Source organism: Balaenoptera musculus, chromosome 1, assembly GCF_009873245.2.
Source record: "Balaenoptera musculus isolate JJ_BM4_2016_0621 chromosome 1, mBalMus1.pri.v3, whole genome shotgun sequence".
Taxonomy (NCBI): domain Eukaryota; kingdom Metazoa; phylum Chordata; class Mammalia; order Artiodactyla; family Balaenopteridae; genus Balaenoptera; species Balaenoptera musculus.
Genome location: NC_045785.1, coordinates 109,927,285 through 109,946,634, shown reverse-complemented (window position 1 = coordinate 109,946,634; position 19,350 = coordinate 109,927,285). Strand labels below are relative to the sequence as shown.

Here is a 19,350-nt window from a genome sequence, read left to right as displayed (position 1 = left end):
GAGTTATTAAAAGAAGTACTACAATTAACAAGACAATTTGGCACCGTCCACGCCCTCAGAAACTGGAATACTATATTGAAAAGGAGACAACTTCTCTTAGAGATAGAGGGTACCCGTGTTGGGGGAAGGCGGGCCATGAGATAGTCTCCTAAAATTACAGAATATCGGGGGCTTCCCTGGTGGCGCGGTGGTTGAGAATCTGCCTGCTAATGCAGGGGACACAGGTTCGAGCCCTGGTCTGGGAGGATCCCACGTGCCGTGGAGCAGCTGGGCCCGTGAACCACAACTGCTGAGCCTGCGCATCTGGAGCCTGTGCTCTGCAACAAGAGAGGCCGCAATGGTGAAAGGCCCGCGCACTGCGATGAAGAGTGGCCCCCACTTGCCGCAGCTAGAGAAAGCCCTCGCACAGAAACGAAGACCCAACATAGCAATCAATCAATCAATAAATCTTTAAAAAAAAAAATTACAGAATATCAACAGCCACCCCTTATGCCGAATCATCTTCAGTTTGAGTCGCTCTTACACGCCTTAACTCTCAAATTCCCTCTGTCTCAGAATGCTATACCCTTACTCCCAGTTAATATGGTGGGTTTAAAATACACCAGGCATTCTTTCCTACTGACAAACTGATGGAGAAGTTCATGTAATCAAGGAAAATATCTGATACTAATTGCTCACAAAAAAAAAAACGTAGAAGGGGACTCTCTGAACTTAGACCCAAGCCCAAAGCCAGGTTTATTTATCTCTGATAAATCTCTCCTTATAATAGTCCCTCCAGTCCCACCTTTACTATGTGAGTAGTTACACAGCTGTGTTGGTGGGAAAATATTGTGTAATGATGTGCTGGGGGTAAGCAATTCTAGTAACCCGTTATTCTAGTAACCATTAAGAGTCTTAAAACTTCACCTCGGGATGGACCAAGACTGTGGTATATTGGTAAATATTTAATAAGGTAAGAAAGGAAGGCCCTCATTTGCAGTATCTAAGTGAATACTCCCAGTCAGCCAATTTTAAGCTACCACTGTGATGTGACTAAATGCCATGTTGGGAAGATGTGTGCCTAGTATTCCCCCCATACAAATGAGATAGAGATAAATAACCTCAAGAGCACATACAGTAGTAAAATGCACTAAAAATAATTAGGTAGTTACAGTTTTTAGTATCTAATACTGTCACCGGCCAAGCCCATTAACAATTCCCGGGAAATAAAAATAGAATCTGGGTAATAAGACAAAGTTTAACCTTTTTCTTTTTCTTTGTGCTTAGTCTAGTTTCACTTGCTCACAGGGTGCTGCATGCAGAGATCTTACACCAGGCCCTTCAGACCAGAGTTCCTAGTGTGAAAAGGCTGGGCCTGGCACCTCAGCTCTGGGCCCCTGTCCAGAAGTGCTGCTGCACAGGCCCCTGCAATGCAAGATGGCAGGGGCAGGCCCAGTGCAGATGTACTGCACCCACACCTCCCACACAATGCTTTCTGAAGCCTTGAGCAGCAAACGTGGTAGTGGTGGTGGGGGGTGCCTGCGTGGACCCGGCCCCTCCCTGCTGACAAGAACCCTATAAAGCAGCCCCAGCCAAACGCCTTTGGGGACGAGCACGTAATTGAGAGCTTGAACTCCCACCTCTTCATTCTCTGACTTCCTTTGCGTCCGAACCAAACTCGGTCTCCTACTGGCTCCAAGACACCGGTCAGAAGGACACTTGCTGGGGACTGACTGAGGAGTGTCATTACAATACCTTCATTTTTTTCATATTACTTAATTGTAAGTTTATATAAATTTTAATAATGTCAGTGTTTAAGGATTGGCTGGCGGAATACTTACAATTTTAACGAGACCGTACAAGTCACCTTCAACACACCACTGGCCTGGGGGTACTTTCTTTCTGAGATGAATACAAGGTAACTTCAAGTAACTTCTAACTTCGGTGACTCCTACTGAAAGAGAAGATCCTGGCAACAAGTAAAATTTGATATACTCTTTTTAATACAACAGTGAAGAAACAAGAGCCCAGGTACAATTAAAGCGCATACAAGGTGTTAGTTGGTGGAGTGGGACTTGTAGCTCAGATATGTCTCCAAAGCTAAGAAATGAATGCATCCGTCAGGTGTTGCTACGATTTCTAGTTGAAAAAGCCAGACTCCAGGACTTTTAGCTCTGCCCGGAGCCTTAAGAGTGTGTGTAGAGAGGCGGCGCAAGAGGTAGAGAATGTAGCTTTGTAAGCGTATGTCCTTTGCACCCAGAAGTCTCTCTACAGATCAATCCCAACCATGGATTTGTCCATGGCCTCCAAGAAAATATTCTATTCCTACAATCCGCTGTGTGCGCTCCTACCCACCTGACGGCTTAAGTCTTCTGTGGGAGGGAGAACTACTAGGGAACAGAGAGCACAGAATTCGGTCGGCCGACGCGAGACGGGAAAAAAGCCATTGAATCCTCATTAGTAGCGCGTGGCCGCCTGGGCTGAGGGGCTGAGGGCCATGAGCTGTAGCCGCGAACCCACCCTCCCATACCTCCTCTTCCTCCCCAGGCCGTCGAGCCGCCGGCGCCGCGCGCGCCGCTCCAGGCGCCCTCTCGAGGCTTGACATTTGCTCCGGAAGTGGCTCCGGCGCCCGAGGAGGGCCTAAGATTTAACCGGAAGAAAAGACCGACGCCTCCGCTGCCTTCACGCCCCGCCCCCACCCCGCGCGCCAGGCCTCGCCCTCCGCTCCCCCAAGTTAAAGAGGAAGAGCGGGCCGTTGGGTGGCTGGTTGGGTGAATTGACCTCTGCCGCGGCCGCGAGCCAGCCGCCGCGCTTCCGGCGGCCGGAGCCCCGCGCACGCTCGGAGCTATGCTGAGGAGCTGCACCGCGGCACTGCGCACGCTCCGGGCCCTACGCGGCAGGCGGGAAGGCGCGTCCCCCGCAGCGAGGGACCCGGTACTCGCGCGGGTAAGTCCCGGGCGCGGAGCGGCGGAAGTGGACAGAGGGGTGGGACTTTCCGTCAGGAACAACCCCGTGATATGGGTATGTTCAGCTGTTTATCCATTTCCTCATCCGACTGACCTCAGAATAAAAGCTAACATCAGCTCCAAGAGGCATCAATGTTAACGGGGTCACCGGATCTTTCAGTCCTGAGATTCAAGCCGTAAGAAACTGCACAGGAGGGTGACGCCGTTTGTTGTTTTTTTTTTTTTTAACATCTTTATTGGAGTATAATTGCTTTACAGTGGTGTGTTAGTTTCTGCTGTATGACAAAGTGAGTCAGCTATACGTATACATATATCCCCATATCTCCTACCTCTTGAGCCTCCCTCCCACCCCCCCTCTAGGTGGGGTGACCCGTTTTGAAGCAGTGTGCAGGATGCTTGAGTCATGTCAGCAGGTCAAGGAATACAGCTGCTACTAATATTAATAAAGAAAGGTTGTGCCTTAAGCAAGGTCACATAGAAAACACGTGGTACAGTTGGAATCTGAACCTAAGCAGTCTGCCTCCTAACCATTACATTATACCCTCAGGAGAAGAGCACGTCTCTAACAAGGGTTTAATCCTAGTTCTCTACTACTAGTTTATCTACTACTTTACTTATCTACTAGAAAAACTTAAGATATTCTGTCTTATCATTTTTCAGTCAGCAATTAATACAAATATTTGCTGCCTCTCACCAGCTATATACAAGGAATATCTAAAGATAATAGTTTATAGGGATATTGGCTTAATTCTAAATAATTCAATTAAGTAGTACTGCTTAAATTGTCCTCTCTGAATGAGATCAGTTCAATGAAAATAATCATTTTGGACTCGTAAAGGACACACACAAGTGGATCCCATTTAATGATAGTTAAAACCATTTTAACATCTCTGAAAATGTTAAGTTCAAGAATTTTTATTTTTTTTTAAGTATTGATTTATTTTATTTTTGGCTGCATCAGGTCTTAGTTGCCGCACGCGGGATCTTTGTTGCGGCTTAGTTGTGGCATGCGGGATCTTTCGTTGTGGTGCACAGGCTTAGTTGCCCCACCGCATGTGGGATCTTAGTTCCCCAAGACCAGGGATCCAACCCGTGTTTCCTGCATTGGAAGGCAGATTCTTAACCACTGGACCACCAGGGAAGTCCCAAGTTCAAGAATATTAAAACAATTTCTATACAGTCCTTATTATTAAGCAGTCTGCTTGAATTGAATAATGAAATAATGTACACTTTGGGAGAGTCAAGGTGACTAATAATAATTTATAATGAAATCAGCTTCCTTGATTGTTTTAATATTAGAAATAATAAAGACAACCAACTTATATTAAAATAAGTAATAGTAAACCGTTAAAAAATTTTAAGGTGAAGTTTTTAGCAAAAAGAAAGGAGAGGCTGGCACTTCTAATAGAAACATTTAATAAATATTGTAATGGAATTCTAATGGTGTTAGCTTTAGGGAATAAGTAATAATTGATGGAATGAGGATGTTTTTATTGGCAGTTATTTCCTCAGTTATTTAAATTTTTCCACTTGAAGTCTAAAAACTTGTGGTTGAATATACAAAAGAGCATTAAGTATGGGCCATTTATAAGAACAAAGACATCAAAAGAGAATTCTAAAGTTACAGTCTCACTTCCAGGCTCGTGCAGAATATACTTCTCTTTTCAACTTTGGGTTAAAATATCTACAAGACTGTGGTTGGGAGCCTCCAGATAGGGCTATGCGGTAGTCACGTTTCTTTCTTCTGGGCCTTGTGTCTTCTACCAGTTCTTCTCAATCCTTTGGAGACAGGAGATGATACCTCATTCCACTTATCACCATTTTAAGGCATTTAGGATTGTCTTGAATAAGTGGTTCAGCTTCTACTGTCTTACTGAAGAAATTCCTCGATTTAAGAGGAAACCTGACTTTAGCAAGGATGTCAACCATAAATGGCTGGCGATTAGGTTCATCATATTACAACCACCTGACTGCAGCGTCGTAAACCTGATCCTCTGCTCTCACAGTTAGAGTGTCCTGGTTGAGGAGATGTGTAACTCGCCTGGCATCAAGTTGTAGAAATTCATCAGTTTTATAAAATTCAGTAAAATGCTGATGAATAAAGTCATCTGCAGTTGCGTGCAATTTAGGACAGTCTAGACACTCTGCTAGCCCACTTATACCAAGACAATTGGAAGCATCAACTTGTTCTTTGAAAAAATCAACACACATTTCTTCACAGGTTCAATCTGGTACTGGTTTGCTGCATCTAACAAAGACTGAACATTGTTGCTATTCGCAGAAATTCTCATGCTATAAGCGAATTCCACAAGTTATTTAATAATGTCAGGTTCAGCATCTTTGAGTTTTACTTCAAAGGACTTTAATTCAAGCATGTTAGTTGTGAACATTAAGTTTAAAAAATAACTGGCTGCAGCAAGGACAACACAGTGAACAGCTATCTTTCGTTCCTGGACCATAAGGATCACGTCACACAGTGTTTTCTTTGGATTTATGTAGCTGGTCAACAAGGTTCTGCAGTCAGTCCCTCCCAGCGTGATTTCAAGTTGACCCTGGGTATAAATCCCTGGGTAGACTGTAGATTCAACTATAGTTGGGTGGTGGATTTAAATCACTGTTTCCGCATGTTATTCATGATGCCCATGAAGCTTGCCAATTTAGCTTCCTCTCGAGCAGCAAGTTTCTTCTCGGTCTTCTTGCCGCTCTTCTCCACCCCGGAGGCTGCCATCCTCCGTCAGCACGGTTCACGCCTGAACCACCGTTCTAGGCGAAGGGTTGCAGGCTCCCGGTACTCTGGGGCTTCTGTTTACCCAACACCTTGACCGGGATGGGGTGGCTGCAGCGCCCTGCTCCCGAACCAGCGAGCCAGCGGCGGACCACTGCGGTAGGACAAGGCCCTGTGGCCCCCTCAAGCTCGCCAGGAAGCGACGACGCAGGCTCTGCTGCGTCTCCCGCAGAACCGAAGCCCAGAGAAGGAGCCTGTGCCAGCTTACTTTTAAAGAATAATGAGTGCAGATCAGTTATTAATCCTGTACCATCGTGCACTTTGGAAAATAAAATGCCCTGTGCTAATCTCACAACAAAGATAGATTCGTTTCTTTAATATGTTGGTGTCTTATAATCTATGTTGAGAATATTTATATTAACGTATTTACGGGCTTTATAACAGTAGTATTTACAGGGCTTACAAATCATGCTTCTTTTGGTTCAGTAACTTAATCTTAAAAAGAGACACATTAAAAAGTTGTAACTTAAGTCCCACTTGAAAAATACATAATCAAAGATCTAGCAAGACCTTTCCTCTATTCAGGGCAACAAAAAATAGTGATTATCCCTAACATTTATCCCTCATGTACAGAGTCTATGCTGTGAATTTACAGGTGCCTTTACTTCAAGTATCTCTTAATTCTCATCTCCTTGGACTGAAATTTTCATTTTTATTTCTCACAACATCATAGTGTTCATCTGTGGTCCCAAACTCAGCATGCCCCAAACTAAAATTAATGGTTTCACTCCTACTTTCCGCCTCCTGACGTGTACATGAACACTAACGAAAACCTCCTGTTTCTTTTCCTTCTATCCACTCCAACCTTCAAACCACAAGTCAGGAATCATCCAAAACTCTTCTTCTTTCTCTTCCCCCATGATCTTGCGCCTCCCTCCCACCCTCCCTACCCACCCCAATCATGTAGTTTTTAAAGTACATAAATTCTGGAAGTAACCTAACACACACAATTAGTCATAAATTAATATGTATTGACTAATACCTGTCAATTAAGAGGTAGAATAGGATGTGTAAGCTTTGGAGTTGTGAATTTGGGCTTACCGCATCCATAGGTCATCTTAAATAGGGAACTCTAGGTTTGATCAGTTCTAGCATCCTTTCATGGACCAGTGCAACAGAGATAATAAAGGCTTTTAGGAATTAGAATGACTCCCTTGACCCTGGGCTCTCCTACCTGATTGTAACTTTGAAAGTCTGGGGGATTCAGCTAAATGCAACAATCTTTTTTTTTTTTTTTCCCCTTTTTTGGCACTGCATGGCATGTCGGATCTTAGTTCCGTGACCAGGGATCAAACCCACGCCACAGTCCTTGGTCCCAATATCCTAAATATCTCTTAAATCTTTTTCATTCCTCTCTACCTAGTTCACCTTCTGACCACATTTCTCCTGGACCTTTACAACAGTCTTTTAACTGGTTTCCTTACCATTGCTTCTCACCTTACAATTCATCCTTTACATCAGAGGGAGCTTTCTAAAACCTAAGTTCATGTTACTGCTTTGCTTAAAACTCCTTAAGCCTCCCCATAATGGAAAAAGTACTTTGCCACTCAAGTACCACCTTCATGATTCTTTAAAGACTCCTTTCTTTAATTAGCTTCATCCTAAGCAATAACATTTATGGAATCCGAAGTGTGATGTGCTATTTATGTCCTTTTATTGATATAATATTCATTTAAAAATACATATATCATTGTCCTTGTGCCAGCTAAAATCATCTTTCCTATTGGCCTTTGGAAACATTAACCCAGAAGATGAAATCTAAGCCTTTGTTAAAGCCAAAGAGCCACTGTAGTGTCATCCCTCTTCTGCTTTGCCATCCCTATCTTGCTGCTGTTCTCTTTGCACCTTTCATCTATGAAGACTGAAATCCTAGCAGTTCGCCATCTCTCTGTGCCTTTGCTTGGAGCAGCCCTCCTATTCTTTCCTTAGTGAACTTTTCATACTTTAGAAATCACTGTGTCAGTCCTCATCTTTTTGAAGTTTTCCCTGAAAGTCACTCCTTCTATGTCTGTTTCTATTTCTTTTGTAACATTTTTCACACTCGAGGCAGCAGTCACTTGAGGACAGGGCCTAAGTCTTCTCTCTTTGTATTACCTTTTCCTGGCACAGAACCAGAGCATATAGTAGGGCTCAAAAAAGTTCATTGCGGGACTTCCCTGGTAGTCCAGTGGTTAAGGCTCTGCACTTCCACTGCAGGAAGCCTGGGTTTGATCCCTGGTCAGGGAACTAAGATCCCACATGCCATGCAGTGCCAAAAAAGGGGAAAAAAAAAAAAAAAAGATTGTTGCATTTAGCTGAATCCCCCAGACTTTCAAAGTTACAATCAGGTAGGAGAGCCCAGGGTCAAGGGAGTCATTCTAATTCCTAAAAGCCTTTATTATCTCTGTTACACTGGTCCATGAAAGGATGCTAGAAATGATCAAACCTAGAGCTCCCTATTTAAGATGACCTATGGATGCGGTAAGCCCAAATTCACAACTCCAAAGCTTACACATCCTATTCTACCTCTTAATTGACAGGTATTAGTCAATACATATTAATTTATGACTAATTGTGTGTGTTAGGTTACTTCCAGAATTTATGTACTTTAAAAACTACATGATTGGGGTGGGTAGGGAGGGTGGGAGGGAGGCGCAAGAGGGAGGGGATATGGGGATATATGTATACATGTAGCTAATTCACTTTGTTATACAGCAGAAACTAACACAATATTGTAAAGCAATTATACTCCAACAAAGATGTTTAAAAAAAAAAAGCCATCAGTGCATACAGGAATTTGATGGCAAGAATAGGCACATGAGTAATAGCTTTGAAAAATAAATTAAATAAAAAGAGAAAAAAAGAAAAACTATATGATTGGGACCGGATTCTAAGGAAATAATCCAAAGTAGAGAAAAGACTATATTCACGGTGTTCCAATGATCCTTTTCATTTAAAGCAGCAAAAGACTGGAAACAATTTACATGTACAATTTAAATGGTTAAGTAAATTATAGTATATCATTTTAAAGGACTATTTTTCTACTGTTGAAAATGGTGATAACTGAGATTAAGGGCATGAGAAAGTGAACGCTAAAGAATTTTAAGTGATGAAGCAAAAGAAAAATTATATTTCTTACTGAGATTACAAGTGTATTAAGAAAAGCTGTAGTTAAAAAAATTTGGAGGAGGGATTTACATGGTGGTCCAGTGGTTAAGACTCCAAGCTCTCAATGCAGGGGGCCTGAGTTCAATCCCTGGTCGGGATCCCACATGCTGCAACTAAGATCCCACATGCTGCAACTAAAAGATCCCTCATGCTGCAACCCCTCATGCCTCAACTGAAGATCCTGCACGTGGCAACAAAGATCCCACATGCCGCAACTAAGACCCAGCACGGCCAAATAAATATTAAAAAAAAAAAAAAACTTGGAGGAAATATATCAAAATTTTACCATTAGTTATATTAAGATGGAGAGATAATAAGTGGGTTAAAAATTTTTGTTTTTCTTTTCTTTCCTTCCCAAATTTTCTGAGCTGAAAGTCTGAAGGGATAAGCGAATCCAAAACCATAGGAAAAAACAAAGGTACAAATACTGAGCTAGGGAGTGGAGTGGTCTCAGCCCTACTCATGTTTCCCCTCACGAATTCAAGACTTCCTTTTGTTAGCCAGGAAGTTTTTAGTTCCATAGAGTTCTTGGGACAGGCTCCCTAAATTCTTACCATCAGGCCAGGATCAGAGCCAGCCCAGAGGTCAGCAGAAGGCTGGTTGGCTGGTTCTTCCATCTCAATAACAGCACCTCCCTGTACCCTGGCGTGTAGTGCAAGTGTTGTAGGTACATTGAATCTGAATGAATTGATAAGGGTGCCTGGAAGTAGAATGCCACAGAGTTGATAGCTTCTGTGATCTTAATGTTCCAGGATTTCTGCAGAAGTCAAAATAACTGATTTTCCTTTCTGGTGCCGACGGGCATTTGCTTTGTCCAGCTCTTTTGTAGGTGACACTTTGTCCCCCAAGTCCTCCAGGGCCCATGTACCTTTCCACCTGCTGTGTGAGCACTGGAGTGGTAGCAGTGCTGAGTGCTACAGAAAAGTAGCAGTGGTGGAAGCTGTGGTTATTATGACACCAAGAACTTTTCCCCTCCAACCCCCTCCTCTTTCTTTGTATTCTCTTTCTTGGCATCTGGGTCTGTCACCTACTCCGTGGAACAGTTCAGAAACCTGAGATTGGCTCTTGCATTTTTCCTCTTTCCTCACTCTCCTTATCCAAATAGTCACCAAGTTATGCTTCATGCATTCATAATTTTTCACCTGAGTTATTCCAGTAGCCTCTAGACAGGGCCCTCTGATTCCAATCTTGAAATCACTCCCACTATCTTTCGTATTATGGCCAAATCTGATATTGTCACTCCCCTATTCAAAATCTCTCCGAGAGCACTGCAGATGCAATTCAAACCAGTTAACTTAGTGTGGAAGCTTCTCACAATCAGGCCCTTGCCTACGTCTCTGCAGCCATCTGCTCCTCCCCTTGTACTGAAACAATACCAAGCTTCCTTGAGGCCTTAGTTTCATCATCTGTAAAATGGGGATAATAATTAGTACCTACTTCATATGGTTGTTGTAAGGCCCCTCAAAACTGTTTCATGCCTCCTTGCCTTTGCACACAGTGTTCCTTTGCCTACAATACTCTTTCTATCTGGCTAATTTCTGCTTGTCTAATGAAGATTCAAGTCAAAGAACCCCTACCTGAATACCCAATCTGAGATGAATACCTCTCCCTTGTGCTCTGGCTTCCTGTGTGTTTCCCACTGGTAACACTTTTTACATGGAGGAAAACTGTCTGTCCTTCATCTCTCTTTATCACCAGTTGCTGGCTGCTGACTAAAAAAATGCACCACATGAGAGTTGCGAGTTAAGTTTTATTTGAGGCAAAATGAGGACTATAGCCCGGGAGACAGCATCTCAGATAGCTCTGAGAAACTGCTCCAAAGAGGTAGGGGGGAAGGTCACTATATATGTGATTTGGTGAAGGGGGAGTACATGCAATCAAGCTAGTCTCTAGTGAAGGTTACTGCTAGTCACAAGGAGCAGACGTCACCATGAAGGATTTTAGTGCTTTTCTAGATATGAGGAGATACAAGAATTGGGCTCATAAAATCAGCTCCTGAAAATATCTAACTATCTGAAGACCTTTTCTGCCAGTTTTTCTCAGAGCACAGGATGCCTCATTTCTGTTCTCCACCCTGAACTCCTTTCAGGGGGTGTTGAATATCAGCAGCTGCAGCAGCACATGATTTAACCCTTGTAGAGGTGGACGTCAAGTGCCAGTTTGTAGTTGACGTGGCTCACCTGTGCTTGATTAAGGTTTAAAAAAAAGAAGGGGGTCTGCAGACCTGGGCTTAATACCAACTCTGCCAATGGCTAGTTGGATGACGTTGAGCAAATCATTTATCCTCTCTCAATCTCCCAATTCTCCCAAGGAGGGAGGACCAGGTGATCCTAGAAATTTGTTTCCACTTCAAAACAACAAGCTTTTGGGAAGAGGAAAAGCAGCAAGATAGTCTTAGAAAATAAGAGAATATGTTATGAAATAGGATGTACCTCCCATTACTCTCCGTTTTTTCCTTTCTTTTAGAGGTGGTTTTCTACTGAGAAAGTCATTCCTAAGGACCATGCTCTCCCCAACCCCAGCTGGAGCAAGGACTTAAGACTCCTCTTTGACCAGTTCATGAAGAAATGTGAAGACGGCTCCTGGGAACGTTTGCCTTCATATAAAAGTAAATATACTCAAAAGAGTGAAGATTTCAAAACCTATTTTCTTGGTAGGAATAGCTACACTCCCATAAAGAATATTTAAATATCAAATATAAAACTAAGAACAGATTGAAGTACTTGTTACCACTTGAAAAAGGAAGAAGGATAGTGCAGGGGGTTTGCTATATTCTCCAGTTTTATAGGCCAGAAATCTCAATAAATTTCACAGATTGTGGGAGAGCATAAAGTCTGTTGCCATTAATAAGAATGCCCCCACCATGGCATCATCATCACCATTATCAGGAAGCGGCCCCAGAAAGCCTCCACCCTACCACATTCTCATCACCTTTCTGTCTTGAGGCTGTCATCACTAACCTCAATTTACTATTTATCCCAATATATGGCTCTGTCACCCTAAGAAGCTCAGAATACTCAAGTCATCCCCTCATCTCCCAGACTCTAAATTCCCAAGGCAAACTACCCCACCTCCAACACATACACATTGCACTTCCTGTCCTGTGTGTGTGTGTGTGTGTGTGTGTGTGTGTGTGTGTGTGTATGTGTTTTAATTAATAGACTTTTTTTTAGTAGTTTCAGGTCTATAGAAAAAAGAGTGGAAAGAACAGAGTTCCCATATACCCCTTAATTCCTTCTGCCAGCTCTCCATTTATTAACATCTTGCGATAGTAAAGTACATTTGTTGTAATGGTGAGACTGTATTAATACACTAACTAAAGTCCATAGTTTACATTAGGGTTCACTGTGTAATACTTGATGAGTTTTGACAAATGTATAATGACATATATCATACGGAATAGTTCCACTGCCTTAAAAATTCACTGTGTTCCTCCTGTTCATCTGTCCCTCCTTCTCCCGAACCCTTGGCAACCACTGATCTTTTTACTCTCTGCATGGTTTTGCCTTTTCCAGAATACACACAGTATTTAGCCTTTTCAGATTGTTTTCTTTCACTTAATAATATACGTTTATTAAGGTACATTTATTTTTTCCACAGCACTTACACCATCTGGCATGTTTTGTGTTTATTTAACGGTGTGTCTCTCACCACTAGAGTGTTTGCTTCTGTCGACTTAAAAACAAAAAAAGCACAATGTGAGAGTTGCGAGTTAAGTTTTATTTGGGGCAAAATGAGGAATACAGCTCGGGAGAAAGCATTTCAGATAGCTCTGAGAAACTGCTCCAGAGAGGTAGGGGGGAAGGTCAGTCAGTATATATGTGATTTTGGTGAAGGGGGAATGCATGCAATCAAGCACATATTGTTTTTGCAGAAGGTTTCTGCTAGTCATGAGGAGCAGACATCACCATGAAGGATTTTAGTGCTTTTCTAGATATGAGGAGATACAAGAATTGGCTCATAAAATCGGTCCTGAAAATATCTAACTATCTGAAGACCTATTCTGCTTTTCCCAAAGCACAGGATGCCTCATTTCTGCTCTCCACCCTGAACTCCTTTCAGGGGGTGTTGAAAGTCAGCTGCAGCAGCACATGATTTAATCCTTGTAAAGGGAGATGGTAATTTTCAATGGCAAGTGCCAATTTGTAGTTGACAGGGCCTCCTCATGGTCATAAATTCGACCATGATGTGGGAGGCATTTCATGACCATTTTGTCCCACGGTGCTAGGAAGGCTCATTCCTAGGTCTGGCGAAGATTTCGCTGATAGGCCTCTCAGTGTGCTATTACTGGACTAGGTCTTTTAACAGTAACTAAGGCCTCTGGACCACCTGTCTTACTAATCAGTTATGGTCCAGGAAAATTCCCTCTTGTTGTATCTTCCCATATCTAGAGTTACAGTATTACAATCATTGATCTCATATAAAACTATGTATTTTTGTTGGAGGCTCAGTCACACATTTGGTAATGCAAGAAAAAACAATCTTGTAAAACAGGCAAAATGCAAATAACATAGCTAGCAATATTATCAAAGTCATAGGTGAGAATTAAGCCAAGAACTTCCATTAGGTGCAGCCCAGTATATCTTCAGGTCACCTGACTTAGTCTGTTCTGTACCAATCGTTATCTTTCAGGGAAATGGTATATTGTCACGGTCCATAAGGCTCCCAGCCCAATTTCCTAGTTACTATGCTGGTTATCCTTAGTATAATTTAATTGTTCCCAAGATAAAGGGGTGCCTTAAAACTTAAATGACCATAGCCTGGTGTTAACCACATAAATCCATCCCATAATTGCGGGAGCTTTTATTTCTTGGCTGAAATTTTGCTGTTGCTCTGATTGAGCTTGAGTAACTTTAGAGGAAAATTCATTTTTTTATGGCCAGGGTCAGAGCGGGTATTATTAACTGTCTAGGTGAGGGGATCCCATCTAGTAATATCAAGAGTAGCCTGAACAGTCCTGAACTTTCTTTCTTCTGAAATAAATTTCCTAAGGGCCCTCCAGTTAGAGCCTTGGAGTAGAGAAATCCACCAAGGTAATCCAGAAGTACTAGACAAAGGTGATTGGCCACAAATCCAACAATTGGATTGATTTTTAAAACTAGCATAGGATCGTGTCCATGATAGAAAACATTTGATTTATATGCAAAGGTGCGAGAAGTCAAGAAAACTTTATAAATGATAATACGAATCAGGTCCAGCATCTTGTGAAAGCTGTCTGCTTCTGATGTTGTCTTCTTCTCATCCTGGTGTGAATGTAGTTTCCTCTGTTTGAGCGGTGTTTTAAGGTGAGTTTGAGGTCAGCAGTCCTCTCTATAGACTAGTCTGGTGCAGCAGCCCTTTTTAAGTGGGAAGTATGAATCCAAGAGTGGATCCCTTTAGTTTTGCTGCACATGAGCTAGTTAAGGGTACCTGGTGAGGGCCTTTCCATCTGGGTTGTAGTGAGTCCTTTAAATGATGTGTTTTCCAATATACATAGTCCCCTGGTTGCAGGTCGTGGGGCAAATGATCTTCATCCAAAGATACATTACTGAGATAAGCTTCAAAAACAAACTTAGAGTGTGCTTTTAATAATACAATTTAACTTTATATCAATATAACATAACAACAAGGAGCTATCCTGGAAGTGAGTCTTAGTAAATACAGACCTCCATTAACAAAACTGGGATTTAACATTCATTGAAACATCTTTTTCTCTCTAAAATTACCCTCATTTCTACCAAATATAACCAAATTAAGACTAATTTGTCTGCAAAGTAAATCTGGTCTCAATAAACTTGGCCTGATGCTTTATATAACTATAATTGATCATATAGGCTTTTCGCTTGCTGAAACTTTTATAAGGAGTCTCAGGCTGGACTTTTAAAATACCTCTCAGGGCTAGGAAAGTCACCAAGGGCTTATCACAGATTTCGCCTAACAGATCTAGGTGAATTCCTCCCTTTTCAAGGTCCCAAATTACCTTGAGTTTTCTGTACCTGTTAGTGAGGTAGCCTTCCTAATTTATCTGAAAAAGCTACTGTCAACCTGAGAGTTTCCAGTGTCTGGAGGGGACAGATAGCAAAGATAAATGTTTCAATCCTGCTTACAAAGGTATAATTTACCAAATTACTATAAGTCATAATTAGTTTGAGGGGAAGGTTTTCCTTACACCTGGAAAACACAGATTTAAACCAGTAATTTTTCAGATAGAAACCATAAAATTTATAACCATATTCACCAGTTCACTCAGTCCTATGTAACTAATCCTTTTTGTTAACAGCTTTATGAAGCCATCAGGTTTTTCATTAGAATTCTTCAATTTCTTACCCAGTTCAGCATTATGGTCTGAAAGTCAGAAACTTGTATTTATCCAAAAGTCCTTTCTATAAGTCTTCTTGAAGAGGAAGCATTTTTGCAAAGGCATTAGAGTGAAACCATGTCTATAATGACAAAAAACTTAAGTCACGTTTAAAATCTGATTACAATGCAATTAACAAAGAAACTTGGTTACTACTGTGACATACAACACTTTAAGATAATAACTAGAATTATGACTGATAACATTTTACCAGGACATATCAGAATTTTAGGAACTCCATATAATTTCTAGGATATATTTATTAGTAACATTTACCATACAATATAACCTAAGAAGATTTATTACTCATTTGACATTACTTCCCATGTAATTTAACATACCAAATGAATCTAATTAGTTTAACATCTCTCTTTGGGATGTATCAGGGGCCCTTTGAAGCATCCCACAGTTAGCTAGAGGTCAAAAGAATGTCATTAAAATTTGATTTAGGAAGTTTTGTCAAAAAATATCAGAAAGGATTTAGAACACTCAGTCAGATAGTATCACAAGTCACTGTGAAACAATGTTATTCACTTAGCCCAAGTAACAATAAAAGATTCCAAAGGCAAATACAGAACAGATCACTTAAAAGGTAAAGAAACTTGAAATCTGTTATCAAAGGCATTTCAACATTATCAGAAATCTTGCCCTCTTGAGAGAGAAAAACCAAATTCAAGTTTTGCACCCGCTTACTTTTAAAGTTCATTTACGGGACTTCCCTGGTGTGCAGTGGTTAAGAATCCGCCTGCCAATGCAGGGGACACGGGTTCGAGCCCTGGTCTGGGAAGATCCCACGTGCCTCGGAGCAACTAAGCCCATGCACCACAACTACTGAGCCTGCGCTCTAGAGCCCGCGAACCACAACTACTGAGCCCACATGCCTAGAGCCCCCGTGCTCTGCAACAAGAGACACCACCACAATGAGAAGCCTGCACACCACAACAAAGAGTAGCCCCACTCGCTGCAACTAGAGAAAGCCCACGCGCAGCAAAAAAGACCCAACACGGCCAAAAATAAATGAATAAATAAATAATAAAAAATAAATAAATTACATTCATTTACTCAATTAAATTTATTTTAACCTTAGTCAATCCGGACCATGCACAAAACTCTTTTCTCGGAGTCCCCTTTCCACAAACCTTTTTATGACTTTCTGTATCCGTCACTTTATTTCCCATTCAGAAACAGCCAGCTATAAGTTAGACCTACTTCCTTTTCCCTTAATAAAATGCAATTCCATTCCTCATGACTTCTTTACTGGAAACATACATCCTACTTTCCTACTGTATACTGAAATGTTTCCTTTATTATTTCTATTAGCTTTAGTTACATGTTTAAATTAGAATCCTCAGCTCTTAAAACCTTAATTTCTTGTGAAAACTAAGAAGTAAGCAATTATGAACTGTCCTTTACATTAGCATTCTATAGATTGGTGAACATAAATACCAGTGATATTTTGTAAAAACATTTGCTTTCTTTAGAGAATGTTGCACCAAACATATTCATTTATAATCCTAAATACCTTTTGTTTCTCTGTAAAAGGAAGCCAAGGTTCAGTAATAAATGTTTCAGTATCTTATTTTATTTGGGAATGACCTAGCTATTCAATAAGCTTCCATCACTTAACTTAATTTAGCACAACTCTACAATTTCAAGTTACCAGAATCTGGAGAGACTATTTTAGATAGACATTCGTAAAGCATAATTATTCTTTTTTTTTTTTTTTTTAATTTATTTATTTATTTATTTTATTTTTGGCTGTGTTGGGTCTTCGTTTCTGTGCGAGGGCTTTCTCTAGTTGCGGTGAGCGGGGGCCACTCTTCATCGCGGTGCGCGGGCCTCTCACTATCGTGGCCTCTCTTGTTGCGGAGCACAGGCTCCAGATGTGCAGGCTCAGTAGTTGTGGCTCACGGGCCCAGTTGCTCCGCGGCATGTGGGATCTTCCCAGACCAGGGCTCGAACCCGTGTCCCCTGCATTGGCAGGCGGATTCTCAACCACTGCGCCACCAGGGAAGCCCCATAATTATTCTTAATAGAGTTTATCTAAAAGCTTCTATCTCATTTACATTTTCTTTCCTTAAATGTTTCTTCACATCAAGTTACTTTCCCTGCTGACATATTTGTAACAGATATAACAAGATTTTATTTAGCTTATATTACACCTAGGTACAATAAAAGTATTACACTTAATGTTGATGACTCTAAAAACATGTCTGTATTAATTAGATCAACAAACTTAAAACATTAATACCAGATATTTATTTAATACTGAATATTTCCCAGTTCACATGAACCTGAAATTCGTTTAGCTTAATTTCTCTTGTATTTAGAATTCTTTGATTTGTGCTTACTTTTTTTTTTGAATTTTATTTTATTTATTTTTTTATACAGCAGGTTCTTATTAGTTATCCATTTTATACATATTAGGGTATATATGTCAATCCCAATCTCCCAGTTCATCCCACCACCACCTCCGCACCCCTGCCACTCTTCCCCCTTGGTGTCCATACATTTGTTCTCTACATCTGTGTCTCAACTTCTGCCCTGCAAACCAGTTCATCTGTACCATTTTTCTAGGTTCCACATATATACGTTAATATACGATATTTATTTTTCTCTTTCTGACTTACTTCACTCTGTATGACAGTCTCTAGATCCATCCACTTCTCAACAAATGACTCAATTTCGTTCCTTTTTATGGCTGAGTAATATTCCATTGTATATATGTACCACATCTTCTTTATCCATTCGTCTGTTGATGGGCATTTAGGTTGCTTCCATGACCTGGCTATTGTAAATAGTGCTGCAATGAACATTCGGGTGCATGTGTCTTTTTGAATTACGGTTTTCTCTGGGTATATGCCCAGTAGTGGGATTGCTGGGTCATATGGTAATTCTATTTTTAGTTTTTTAAGGAACCTCCATATTGTTCTCCATAGTGGCTGTATCAATTTACATTCCCACCAACAGTGCAAGAGGGTTCCCTTTTCTCCACACCCTCTCCAGCATTTGTTGTTTGTAGATTTTCTGATGATGCCCATTCTAACAGGAGTGAGGTGATACCTCATTGTAGTTTTGATTTGCATTTCTCTAATAATTAGTGATGTTGAGCATCTTTTCATGTGCTTCGTGGCCGTCTGTATGTCTTCTTTGGAGAAATGTCTATTTAGGTCTTCTGCCCATTTTTGGATTGGGGTGTTTGTTTCTTTAATATTGAGCTGAATGAGCTGTTTATATATTTTGGAGATTAATCCTTTGTCCGTTGATTCGTTTGCAAATATTTTCTCCCATTCTGAGGGTTGTCTTTTCGTCTTGTTTATGGTTTCCTTTGCTGTGCAAAAGCTTTGAAGTTTCATTAGGTCCCATTTGTTTATTTTTGTTTTTATTTCCATTACTCTAGGAGGTGGATCAAAAAAGAGCTTGCTGTGATTGATGTCAAAGAGTGTTCTTCCTATGTTTTCCTCTAAGAGTTTTATAGTGTCCAGTCTTATATTTAGGTCTCTAATCCATTTTGAGTTTATTTTTGTGTATGGTGTTAGGGAGTATTCTACTTTCATTCTTTTACATGTAGCTGTCCAGTTTTCCCAGCACCACTTATTGAAGAGCCTGTCTTTTCTCCATTGTATATCTTTGCCTCCTTTGTCATAGATTAGTTGACCATAGGTGCGTGGGTTAATCTCTGGGCTTTCTATCTTGTTCCATTGATCTATGTTTCTGTTTTTGTGCCAGTACCATATTGTCTTGATTACTGTAGCTTTGTAGTATAGTCTGAAGTCAGGGAGTCTGATTCTTCCAGCTCCATTTTTTTGCCTCAAGACTGCTTTGGCTATTCGGGGTCTTTTGTGTCTCCATACAAATTTTAAGATGATTTCTTCTAGCTCCGTAAAAAATGCCATTGGTAATTTGATAGGGATTGCATTGAATCTGTAGATTGCTTTGGGTAGTATACTCATTTTCACAATGTTGATTCTTCCAATCCAAGAACATGGTATATCTCTCCATCTGTTGGTATCATCTTTAATTTCTTTCATCAGTGTCTTATAGTTTTCTGCATACAGGTCTTTTGTCTCCCTAGGTAGGTTTATTCCTAGGTATTTTATTCTTTTTGTTGCAATGGTAAATGGGAGTGTTTCCAT

The 19,350-nt window shown here is 40.9% G+C and overlaps 1 protein-coding gene across 3 annotated transcripts in view; it reads left to right on the top strand.

Moving 5' to 3' along the window:
• Positions 1–2,676: 2,676 nt before the first annotated feature.
• The window catches only part of THEM4 (thioesterase superfamily member 4), a 48,620-nt gene continuing 31,946 nt past the window's right edge, over positions 2,677–19,350 (top strand). Inside the window, exons 1-2 of one of the 3 annotated variants that reach the window (XR_005019312.1) lie at positions 2,677–3,000; positions 11,344–11,485. Coding sequence is in view for 2 of the 3 variants with exons in the window: in XM_036847337.1 (XP_036703232.1) it covers positions 2,827–3,000; positions 11,344–11,485 (316 nt within the window). In the remaining variant the exon portion in view is untranslated. The remainder of the gene's footprint in view (positions 3,001–11,343; positions 11,486–19,350) is intronic. The other 2 variants (XM_036847337.1, XM_036847345.1) reach the window with 2 other exon arrangements.